The sequence below is a fragment of the Ornithorhynchus anatinus genome, chromosome X5 (assembly GCF_004115215.2).
Source record: "Ornithorhynchus anatinus isolate Pmale09 chromosome X5, mOrnAna1.pri.v4, whole genome shotgun sequence".
NCBI lineage: Eukaryota > Metazoa > Chordata > Mammalia > Monotremata > Ornithorhynchidae > Ornithorhynchus > Ornithorhynchus anatinus.
The window spans coordinates 15,530,181-15,542,741 of NC_041753.1; the positions used below are offsets into that span (position 1 = coordinate 15,530,181).

The following is a 12,561-nucleotide window of genomic DNA, read 5'->3' on the forward strand; positions in this document are numbered from 1 at the left end:
TCTCTTCCTCTGTTGTATTTTCCCAAGCACTGTACTACTGGGCACTGTGATAACCAGGCACTCAATAAATAGCATTACTGAGTTTGTAGACAAGAATCAGGAGCTCTTGTCGAAAGAACAGGAGACGATTTGCAGTCCATGTTGGCTGTCAAGTACTTATGCGTGTGCCTCAGATTTTTTTTAACCAATCAGTTCCTACCCTGGCAAGGGTCAGGGAGATTGCTAGTATGTAGAAACTTTTTTTAATGGTATTTCTTAAGTGCTTACTATCTGCCCAGCACTGTTCTAAGCCCTGGGGTAGATACAATTTAATCAGGTTGGGCACAGTCCCTATCCCTCATGGGGCTCGCAGTCTTAAGCCCCATTTTACAGATGAGGTAACTGTGGCCCAAAGAAGTGAAGTCAACACAGCAGGCAAGTGGTAGAGCCGAGATCAGATCCCAGGCCCGGGCTCTATCCATTAGGCCGTGCTGCTTCTCTGGAAGGGGAGCAACAACCAGAGGGAAGCCAGCAGAGATGAGGTCAGAGTTTTTGGCCCTTTCCTGCCCCAAGCTTTCCTCTTCAGTTTCTGCCTGTGCATTGGGTGGCTCATGTCACCTTTGCCAACATATCTCTCTTCCCTTCCCCTTCGACACTCATCGTTGGATAGAATGGTTAGACTTGTGGTTCTAATATAGGTTTGACAAGTAGATGCCCTATAGAACAGGAAGGTATTGATCTAAAATAGTTGGAAGATATGCTGTAGAACCACAAAAAAAGGCTAGGTAGGGAATGTAGACAGCATATAAATGGAAGTTGTTAATGTTTAGAACAAGAGGGGAAATCACTTGGATACAGTTGGTCTCTTCTGATCAGAACTGATTATTTTCCAATGTATGCACCCTTTCACATTAGCAGTTTTAAGGTGTAATCTGTATAATTTAATCATTTCCTCCCAAATCAGGGAACTGCCATTTTAATGAATCCCAGGGGTTTTGACATGGGAATTTACCAATCTAAAAATTATTTTACTGAAATTGGTTCCACTTAATCTAGAATTAATCTAGCAGACACACCTTGAAACTATTTTTTTTCAAAATGAAAAATTTGTTATTGTGGTATTAAGACAAATGTTGACTGTTTTAAGGCACTTTAAAAAATCATTTTGAATGGGGAATATAATTAACTTTTATAATTGTTTACCTTCTTGACCATGTTTTTTTGTTTTTTGTTGTTTTTTGGTGTAGTAGGTCTAAACTTCGCTACAACCAGCCGATTTTTCCAGAGGGTTATCCTACAGATTACTGGGTAAAGCACAGGCAACTCCAGCAACAGAAGCCATATTACAGTCATTGTGAGTTGGCTGAACTTTTAAAAATAAAGGTGAGTGGGGAACATTCCAAAAATCATTAGGGGTTGGAACCCATTGGCTTCTAAAACCACATGGTAAGTGCTTAACGTATACCACAATTATATGGATTCAGGCATAAGGGAAAAATAGATTTCTATAACTGAATTACTTGTAGAGACATTTATCGAGGGAGTGCTGAATGACTTTTGGTGAGATTAATACCATGTAAGATGTAAGTGTTGATTGTCACCAAGTTGGAATGGAATTTTAATTTCCAGTTAAAGCCGAAATTGGAACTCTGGAAAGTGAAGAATTTGCTGCCATTTCCTTGCAAGCAGCTCTCACTTTACACTGTACTAAAACTCTCATTCGTTATATATTCCTCTCTCCATCACTTAGAAACTCCTGACCATTGGCTTTAAGGCACTTCAAAAAATTGGTATTTGTTAAGCACTTCTTATATGTCAAGCACTGTTCTAAGCACTGGGGTGTATATAAGGTAGAGAGGTGGACTCAGGCTGTGAGCCTTGTGTGGGACAGGGACTAAGTCGGAGGGAGGAGGATTTAATCCCCATTTTACAGATGAAGGACCTGAGGCCCAGAGAAGTGAATGACTTGCCCAAGGTCACACAACAGACAAGTGGCAGATCTGGGATTAGAATCCAGGTCTTCTGACTCCCAGGGCCCATGCTCTTTCTACTAGGCCACACTATTTCTCACTTCATCAGTTCTTTATCGCTCTTACCTGTCCTTACCTCCCGCAGTCTCCTCTACACTCTAGCTCATACACTCTGCTCCTCCCAAGCTCACATTCTCACTGAACCCTTCCCCACCTCCTGCTCCTAGGTCATGCTTTTCCTTCTGCTTGGAACGCACCCCCTCCCACTTCCTATCTGCCAAACTTCAACGTTCCTTATCTTTGAAGCTCTTCTGAAATCATACCTTCTTTAAGAGACTTTCCCTGATTAATTTTTCTTCTTCCCAGGTCTCACGCTCCCAATGACCATCTCAGCACTTTTTCATCACTTCAGAACTTACACATTCTCAACCTTAAGCACTTTGTACATTTTGATTTATATACTCTTAAGTGCTTCTTTCTCCTATTTGTAAATTATTTTATGTGTGTTCCCTATTAGATTATAAGATCTTTGAGGATAGAGATTGTGTCTTCTACCTCTTTTGAGAAGCAGCGTGGCTCAGTGGAAAGAGCACGGGCTTTGGAGTCAGAGATCATGGGTTCGAATCCCTGCTCGGCCACATGTCAGCTATGTGACTTTGGGCAAGTCACTTCACTTCTCGGTGCCTCAGTTACCTCATCTGTAAAATGGGGATTAAGATTGTGAGCCCCACGTGGGACAACCTCATTCCCCTGTGTCTACCCCAGCGCTTAGAACAGTGCTCGGCACATAGCGCTTAACAAATACCAACATTATTATTATTATCTTTTGTACATTCCCAAGTTTCTCTGTTTTTTATTTTTTTATAGTATTCTTTAAGCATGTAGATGCAAGATAATCAGGTTGGACACAGTCCATGTCCCACATGGGGCTCACAGTCTATGTAGGAGAGAGATGAGGTAACGGAGGTCCAGAGAAGTTAAGTGATTTGCCCAAGGTCACACAGTAGACAAGTGGTGGAGCAGGGATCAGAACCCAGGTCCTTATGATTCCCAGGCCCGTGGTCTATCCACTAGTCCATGCTGCTTCTCTGGCAAGCTTTTGCTACAGTGTCCAACACACAGGCACACAATAATACTATTGATTGATTTCAGCTCATCTTCTTTTGGCCATAATCAATTATTATTTTCACCACTTGTATTTAAATTTGAATTGTGTGTCCCTTGGTTTTGAGATATATTTAAATACCTATTGTCTTAAATTTGAGGGTGGGGGGAAAAAGGTACTCAGGGATCAGATAGTTTGAATAATACTTTGGTGTTAAAACAGGGGAAGATTCCTTCCTTAGAATGAGTGATCTCACGAAGCACCTAATAGTTAGCCCTTGCTCCAGGCAGATGGAATTGGCTGTCTCTTTTAGGAATGATAGCAGTGGCATTTATTGAGTGTCCATTTGGTGCATTGTACACTATTTAAGGCACCTGGCGAATAAAGAATAAGGACGTGACACATTTCCTGCCCACAGGAAACTTACATTCTAATGAGGGAGACAAGCCATGCAAATATCACACAACGTGAGGGATCTAAATCAAGGTATTTATTGAGCACTTACTGTGTTCAGAGCACTATATTAAGCATTTGGCAGAGCGAGCAGACATAGGTGTGCTAAAGAGGATGTTAACAAAGGATACCGTGTCCTAATTCCTTTGGTTTTGTCCTCCCAGAGGCATCTGATTATGTGTTAGGCCACTTTCCTTTATTGATTTAAGTTTTCCTTTGGACCATTTCCTTAGCCAGAGTTGGGATGTTGGGGTCATCTCAGAGATCAGGAAGGATTCTCGGGTCCCTGAGCATTTGCCATGCAAGACCTACTAGAGCTGTAGGGGTCATGCTTTGGAAAATATATTAGAAGAGGTAACTTGGAAATAAAGCACCTAAGGTGGTGTTTAGCACAATGGAAGTTGGCATCGATTGCTTTTTCAACTGAGGTGCTAAACCTGGTGAACTAATGGAGACTTTCTTGGGGGGTGTTAATGAGATTTCGGTTGTCTTCTGCATGTTTTAAATCTCATCCTTTCTCCGGTCTGCAGAATCAAAACTTGAAGGGGAATGGCAGAAAGCAATATCAAGACTGTAGTAACCAGAAAAGGAGAACAAATGGGATCCAGAGTCAGCTGCCTAAGCAACAGCAGCAGACATTGGTAAGAGACACAGCATTAATGACCGGTTTACAAGCTTGTGACTGCACTGTGGAGGAGACTACTGACTGAGGTTTTAATGATGGATAATTTAATCATGATCCTATTGCTTGAGTCAGTCTTCTAAGCAGAGTTAAGTTTGCATTTGTGCCCAGTACATTTCCCCACCCCCTAAATCCCTAGTCGTTGAGCAGTTTACAGAGAAATTACTGTGCGGAGTAAAGTGCAGCCTGGCCTAGTGGAAAGAGCATGGGCCTGGGAGTCAGAGGACCTGGGTCCTAATCCCAGCCCTGCTACTTGTCTGCCATGGGACCTTGGGCAAGTCATTTCACTTCTCTAGGCCTCGGTTACCTCATCTGGAAAATGGGGATTCAGGCCTACGCACTCCTACTTAGATTGTGAGCCTCATGTGGGACAGGAACTGTGTCCAACCTGATTGACTTGTATCTGCCCCAGCGCTTCGATCAGTGCTCGGCACATAGTACGTGCTTAGCAAATACCATTATTATTATTATTATCATTATAGTCATTTAAGGTATTAGGTGCTTTTGAAAGAGAGAGAATACCTTCGAGCAAAGTTGGAAAAGAATTAGTGGGCACATTCACCTGACCCTCCGCTGTCTACCCTGACCCTATCCTTCATCTCCTCTCCTCTCCTTTCTGTTCAAGCTGGGGTTAGTGTTAGCCCTGCAAGGTGGAAGATTATCGCCAAAGGGAGGTTCCTGTTTAACTAGGGTGACCAATGATTACCCTTTGGAAACTGTCCAAAGTGGCTTACTGTGGTCCCAGAACTGGGGGCTGTGCTAGCTTCTCGGCTTCTGGGCCAGTATCCAGTGGCCATGGACTTCATTGGTGGAGTCAAGACTGATCACCCTAGTCACCCTGTTGGAAAAACCCCCCAAGCTGGCACTGCCAGTGAACACATCCACGCCTACCCAGGCAAAGCTTTTAAATACCCGTGGTAGGAGGATGGCTAATTCCTTGCCTCGTCTCGAGTGGGACCCCGGTAATCGATCTGTCAGAATGAATTAATGTTCACGTCTCTCAAAAGGTGGGTATAGGTTTTGTCAGCTTATCAATTAGGTATCCCTTCCAGAATGCCTGAGGAATCGGAGCTGCTGTAAAGAGCTTCAGGGTTGGCCTGCCAGGAAGGCAACCTGGGACCCGCCCAGGTGGGTCCAGGCTCCCCCTCTTCTACCCTCGAGGTATATGAGCAGGACAGCCTTCCCTCTTCAGATTTCCTTTCTCCGCGAGAGGAAGCAGCTGTGATCTGAAGCTCCTCCAAGTGAACTTGTAGAAACGTCTTCGGAAGGTAAGTCCGTACATAATCGTCTCCTCCCCTCTCCGCTCTAACAGACAGGGTAGCTGTACCCCGTGCATCTTCCCCCGTCCCCCTTCCATTCCTGCTCAGGCAGGGAGATTGGGGAAGGGTGGTTTCAGCCTGGCATTCTATTTTCTCCCAGACAGTCCCTGGGAGAGCTGCCCCTCCCTTCTCCCCTGTCTCTGATCCTCTTTGGTCTTCTAGGGTTAGGACCCCCACCCCACCCCCCCTTAACACACACACACTCACTCACTCACTTTCTTCACCCAGTGACTTTGTCCTCCAGGCAGACCCTCTCTGCTGGGACCTTGGCCTAACCTGGACCCCTCATAAGGCAGAAAACCTGGCAACAGGGGAGAGAAGAGGACCCCTATCATGGGACCAGGTCTCTCCTCCCTCTATGGGAAATGCAGGCTGCCTGTTGCTGTGTTCTATTCCAACCTGGGATGGACTTGAGCCTAGTCCCTTCTCTTCCCCTCTGGCTCTGTTCCTCCTTGCCTCTTTTGGGGTAAAGGAAGGCCCCCAGACTCCCCCTTCTGTTGGGTTTCCTTCCTTCCCCACTAATACCATCATTATCATTACTATTGCTTTACTTAGACCCAACTGCTGGATCACCAATATCAATGTGAGTGCATATTGCATAAAATTCACACCGGGGCCAATGGCAGATCACCAAAGTGTGCCTACCTCAAGAAGGATATCAGGATGACTTAAAGGGAAGCAAAAGCCTTGCTAGAGGAAAGAGTCATAGAACCATTACCAGAAAAGAAAGGGGCCAGAGCTTTTACTGCATTTTTCCCCTCATCTCCTCTCCTCCCCATTTCCTCCTCCCCCCAGCTCCCCACCCCACATCCCCCTTGCCAAAATCAGGAGGCTTAAGACCCAAATTGGACCTCAGGAAGATCAATCTTCTGGTGAAGAAAGATTGAAAATAATATCCCTGTGGAGGCTCTACTCCTTTCTCTAATCAGAGGACTGATTCTGCACCCAAGACCCGAGGATATCTAGCCCCACATCCCAATGTTCCCAAACCATCACAAACACCTCAGGTTCAAAATGGAATGCTGCTACCATTTCCAATTGTGGGCTCTACCATTTGGGCTAACCTTAGCCCCTTAGGTACTTACCAAATGTTTGATTATCCCAGTAACTTGGCCTAGGAAGAAGAGATTCCATATATTCACACACCTGGACGACTGGCTGATTGAGCCATTCAGAACAGTTTGTGTGCTGGAACTTAAAAAAGATTTCCAGCTTGACACACACTGTCTAAAGGTCTTCCAGTCAGTGAACAACTGAGAACATCTGGGACACAATGCTCTCCATCCTGTCCCCTCGGAAGAGCCAAACCAGATTTTGTTTTCTGCAGTTCCAGGGTTCAGCCGCAGCTACTCTGGATGTCATCCTCTTGCCAAACTCCAGATAAAGAGGCCTGAGTTAGCCTCGGAAACCTTTGGTCTTGAGTGTCTCAATCTTTGTCGAAAATGATCAAAATCGGTGGCACAGTTGTCAACTCCTCTCAGCAGTGGGCATCCCCACAGAACTTCGTGTCTGAGAAGAACTCCAGGACCACCATCCCAACTGGGGCTCACCTTAGATACCTCACCAACAGGAAAAGAAAGAGATCCCAGAAGAAAAATCTCCACATCAACATCTTTGAGATGAGCTCGCTACCGACCAGCTATCGTCTCATCCTAGGTGTCTTTCCCTTTGGCTAATACCTCGTGACCCAGATGGATGTGCAAGTCATGATATATTACATTGTATAAGTAGGGGAGGGGACTCTTGAAAGTCTGGCAATGTGCCCTTAACCTGTCTAGCAAGAGCACCAGACTTTATCAGAGAGTCCCTAAGAAGGCAAGCGGGGAACCCTCACACATAATCTATCTGGAGATAGACCCGTTTGCCATGGAAGTTAATCGAAAGGCCATCTCTTTCTGACTATGGCTGTCAAGTCCAGACGCCAAGGACCATCCATACCTTCCATATCCCTTGGAACAAGGGCTGCCTCTCCTTGTTTCTCTTGATTTCTCCCATCCCCACACCTCCCCAAACTGACCCTCCTACCAAGCTGACCTATCCTTATCCTGGTTGCCCCCCCTTTGGCTTAGGCTCCCCTCTATCTTGGAACTAGTAATTTGGGACCAGGTGCCCTCACTCACCAGAGGGGCCAGATATGGCACCTTGAACTCAATACACTAGTTCTTTCAGCTTGTCTCCGGAAAGGATAGAGTGTGGCAAGTGGGGAGTTCTGGAGGCAGTGGCTTCCGTAATGCTCAATTTGAAAGAGCCAACTGCAAAGAAGATGAACAGCGACAAGGGGCGCTGATTCAAGCTTGGTGCACACTTTGCCACCATGACCCCATCTCATATCCCATTCCTCAAACGAAGTGCATCCGCCAGCAGAATGGCCTAGTGGATAGGGCACAGGTATGGGTTCTAATTCCGGCTCCCGCCACGTCATTCAATCTGCTGTGTGACTTTAGGCAAGTCACTTCATTTCTGTGCCTCAGTTACCTCATTTGTAAAATGGGGATTAAGATTATGAGCCCCATGTGGGCCATGGACTGTCTAGCCTGTTTAGCTTGTATCTACCCCAGGGCTTAGTACAGTGCCTGGCACATAATAAAGGCTTAACAAATCCTGTTTACCAAAAAAGAACCACAAAAACCCCCTACCGGTCTCTGGCTTTCACAAAGTATAGGGGGCACCTCAGTACGCTCCGATTCCCTTGTTACCAGGTTCACAAGGGACCTAGACAAGATCTACACATCAATCAGGCTTCTGTTCCATGAAACCCATCCTTTCGCAACTGATAGAAGAGTCTTTTGAAGTCCCGCAATCTTGCCCCCTAAAATTCCCCTCCTCAAAGATGTGGTTCCTTATGGCAGCAAATTCAGCTAGATGGACCAACAAGCTATGGGCCTTTTCTTTGGATGCGTCTTACACACAAAACTGAAAAGCCGGCAATTCTCTGCACACATCTTGGTTTTCTCTTTTAAGATGGCAAGTGAATTCCACATCAATGAACACGATGCCCTCCCGGTCTTATTCCCCCAATAACATGGTGATGACGGAGGCAGTATTGTACACCTCCGACTGAAGGGCACAACCCTAATGGAGAGAAAAGAAGTACATTCATCAGCAGAAGCAACCTCTTATATTGCTAGGCTCTCATTCCATAGGCCAACTAATATCCTGTCTAGGTGACTCATGAATTGTACAAATACTTCTGTGGCAAAGCCACCTTTCATCCGACGGTAAAGCCACAGCTGCCAGTTTTTGTAATGTATCCATAAACGCCACATGCCAGGAAGCAACCTGGTCCCCATCACCAAACTCTGCCTCCCACTAATGCCTGGACCCAGAGCGCAAGCGAGCAATTCGCTTCAGTCGTTCGGTTGTCCAGAACCTGTTCCAGTAACAGCTTCGTCGAGACCTAGACCCACGTTTGAGAGAAATAAAGGTTACTTAGCTGTAACCTTTGTTCTCCGAAGGTAACTGTGGTCTTGTCAGCTCGCCTTTCCCTCAAGGGGAGGGTGTGATGTATGGGGTGTATGTGTGTGTGTTTAGCTTCTCGACTGAATTCTTAAGTGCACTCCACTACCTTCCACTTCTTGGAAATCTGGAGAAGGAGGGGCTTGCCCTCCTGAGGGGAGGAGGGGAAGAAGCGAGGAAGGGGCACCTAGGTTCCGGATCCACCTGGGTGGATCCCAGGGCTCTTGGCAGGCCAGCCCTGAAGCTTTTTACAGCAGCACCAATCCTTCGGGCACCCTGGAAGGCCACCTAATTGATGAGCTGACTAGGCCACACACCTTCAGAGAACAAAGGTTACAGGTAAGTAGTCTGTTTTTTTTGTTTTTGGTTTTTTTTTTTGTTCATTTGTCTTTTACAATCAACATATTGCCATACTTTTAGCTTACACTTGGATAAGCTAGAGAGTTAAAATGTAAACCCTGACATTTGCGGACAGTTTTCGTTCTCTTTTCCTGGCAGCTGTTTTTATTAAAGGATTGCATTGTCTGCACTCCTTGCATTCAGCTCACAGTACTTTTTGAGGTGGTATTTAAATTTGAACTGGTCTGATGAGAGTGTTCAGCCAGCCTGCTGTGAAACAACTGTCATAGTGACCCAGAACAGCGACCTGGCTTAGATGTGTATACAAAACCGATCCTCCCACATCTCATTCTTTACCCAATTGAGGTCCCCTTGTGATTTATAACGTATGTGGTTCCTTTCTGATTCCAACCCACTCGAGTTATTAGCAGAGTAGAAGACTGCAGTTAGAGTTAACTTGATGGAATTGCATGATTAATGAGGGGGAAAAGCTTTTTCAACAGCTGACTTTCCTCTCAAGAGGGTTATTACAACATTTTCAAATTCATTTGTGTTCTTGACACACCTCTGAATCACAGAAAATCGGCTCAGTGTCTGGCTGGGACACCTCCTACCAGGTCTTCTGTTTTAGGATCAATTTGCTATTCTGCTACTTCTGACTAGCACTAATTCCATTTTACAAGGTGAGTTGTAGAACAAAAAAAATACCTGTACTAGCTTATTCCAGTTATCTTCCAGTCCAATCAATATTCAGTTGCTTGGTGAGATCAAAGATGTTCCTCTTCCTGATTTAGGAAAGCAATTGGTAGAATCCCTCAGTTTTCCTTCTATTCATGAACCCACTGCATGTTTGACCCAGCTACTTTTTGCATACCGTATGGGAGATTTAATACAGCATTTTAAAGATGTGTAAGATTTTTCACCTGGACTTAGCAATGCTAGAATTGATTGACTTTCATTTAGTATAAACTGCGTAACTTATGATGGTTTTGTATTTTTAAATAGAAATGTGAAAAAAAACTTAATCCAAGAAAACTTCAGAATCATTTTGACTCTGGTAAGTAGTTTGTGTGCCTGCACTTTGGACTTGAGCGCTCTTCGGGTTTATCACTCTCTTTAGTATCACTTATCAAAGAAAACCTTCTAATGTTGGCATAAATATGTGGGATAATTCCTAATTTTGATTGAATTTTCATGGAAAGGTAATAAAGGCACCCCAGCTCAAAAATCCCATTCTCCCCTCCCTCTTCCTCCTCTTTTGACCTTCATGTTGACAAGCCCTTTCAATCTCTTCTTCCCACCTGCCCTCTCCAGCCATCTACTTCCTTTCACTCAACTCTGCTGACCTCTTGATTCCCCCTACCTCAGCTACCCATCAGCATGAACATGTGCTAAAGTTGATCATCTCCAGACAGTGTTCCACATCTAACCTCACAAACTTCTGAAGATAATTTTTTTGTCCTGCCACCTCACCCACACCCCCTCTCCCATCTCCACGCTGCGGACCCATTCCACTTTTCCCAAGCTAGCATGCCCCTCCTGGACTCCTTGCCAATTCTCCTTTGGTGTGAAAGTACATAACCTCAAATCTGCCTTCCCTTGCCACAGTCCATTTTCTCAACTCCTGCATCCATGCAAAATGGTGGAAATCCAGTTATCGGATCGACTTGTGCCACTTCAGGTTCACTCTCTCCTGCTCTTCTGCTTCTAACTCTTCTATTCCTCCCTCATTGACTCGCACTCAAAATCCCCCTGAACTTTTCCAAAAACTTTGACTCCCTCCTGAAGCCCCAATGCCCTTGCCAAATACTTTGTTAAAGTGAAACAATCAGATCTGAACTTGCTGAAGTCTCTCTCTCACTTCTCCATTCTACTACCCCCTCCGCACCTTTCTCCTCCTCCTCATCTCTTTCTCAGGAGGAGGTCTCTTGCCTGCTCTTTTTAAATCCATCCCCTCTACCCACACCTCTGGACACTGTACCGTCTCGCCTTCTAAAAACAGTAGCTGTCCCCTCCTCCTTCCCTCAGTGCTATTTTCAGTATTTTGCCTCTGGCTCCTTCCCTTCTACTTTCAAGCAAGCTCAAATCTTCCCTCCACAAATTTAAATAATAATAAAAAAAGCCTTGTCTTGATCCCACGGCCCCCTGTACTTATTGGCCTATCTGGTTACTCCCATTGCTACCCGTTCTCTTAGAATGGATCGTATTCACCTGCTGCCTTTATTTCTTTTCTACCAATATATATCATTAGTCCTATTACTATCTTAATGGGTGAGCTGAATATTTTACATTTTTGCAGTGCCATTTATTCAAAGAGCTCTTCCTTTTACAGATAGTATTCTTCCGTCGTTTTTTTTTGTAGGTTGGGTAAGTGTTGCAGAATGGGGGAGGAAAAGCCATGGCTCTGCTGTTGAGTGATTTTTCTCACGGCTCGAGAGAGTAGCAGGCCTGGGTACACTTAGGTTGCGTAATTCTACCAACTCTGTCATGTGGCACTCTCCCAAATGCTTAGTACAGTTCTCTGCACACAGTAAGTGCTCAATAAATGGTTAATTTGATTTCAGAAGGAAATTAATTTTATTTTGATCAGTTGGGGCCCAAATTCTTGCGACAGTGCTAATAAGCTTATTTTTTAAATGAAACTTTGAACTTCCTAATGATGATGATTTGTTAAGCACTTACTAGGTGTCAAGCAGTCTTCTAAATGCTGGAGAATGTACAAGTTAATCAGGTCAGACACAGTCCCTGTTCCAAGAGAGGGCTCACAGTTTAAGTAGGAGGGAGAACAGGTATTGAATCCCATTTTACAGATGAGGTAATTTAGGCACAAAGAAGGTGACTTGCTCATGGTCACACAGCAGGCACATGGCAGAGCTGGGATTAAAACCCAGACCCTCAGCCTCCCAGGCCCGTCCTCTATTAGGCCACATTGCTCCTCACAAAATTGTATAATTGCAGGGTCTTAATATTTTATGATCAGAATTGGAAATGAATAACAATTTCAGTAAGCTTAGTGCTGATTTAATAGAACCCATTGTAAAGTGAAGAAGACCCTCCCCCGACCACAGTCCATATTCTGAATCACATGAAATTTCCTGTGTAGTAGGTATGCATTTATTCTTCCTTCAAATTTAAGACTTTACCATAGAAGCACCCTAAGAAATGAAGATTGCCATTGCATTTCTTTTCATTTGGTCCTAGCAATGATTTAAACAAGGTGAGCCACTATAGTAGATGCGGGCACCTTACTCCTGCTGA

General features: G+C 44.7%; 1 protein-coding gene across 6 annotated transcripts in view; it reads left to right on the forward strand.

Annotated features, from left to right (window-relative positions):
* DCP2 (decapping mRNA 2) overlaps positions 1–12,561 on the forward strand; it is a 55,035-nt gene that overhangs the window by 32,185 nt on the left and 10,289 nt on the right. For 4 of the 6 annotated variants that reach the window (XM_029054943.2, XM_029054944.2, XM_029054941.1 and 1 more), the window contains 3 exons: positions 1,227–1,362; positions 4,038–4,148; positions 10,309–10,360. In XM_029054943.2, coding sequence (XP_028910776.1) covers positions 1,227–1,362; positions 4,038–4,148; positions 10,309–10,360 — 299 coding nt within the window. Of the gene's footprint in view, positions 1–1,226; positions 1,363–4,037; positions 4,149–5,241; positions 5,458–10,308; positions 10,361–12,561 lie in introns of all 6 variants that reach the window. The other 2 variants (XR_005659649.1, XM_039910743.1) reach the window with 2 other exon arrangements.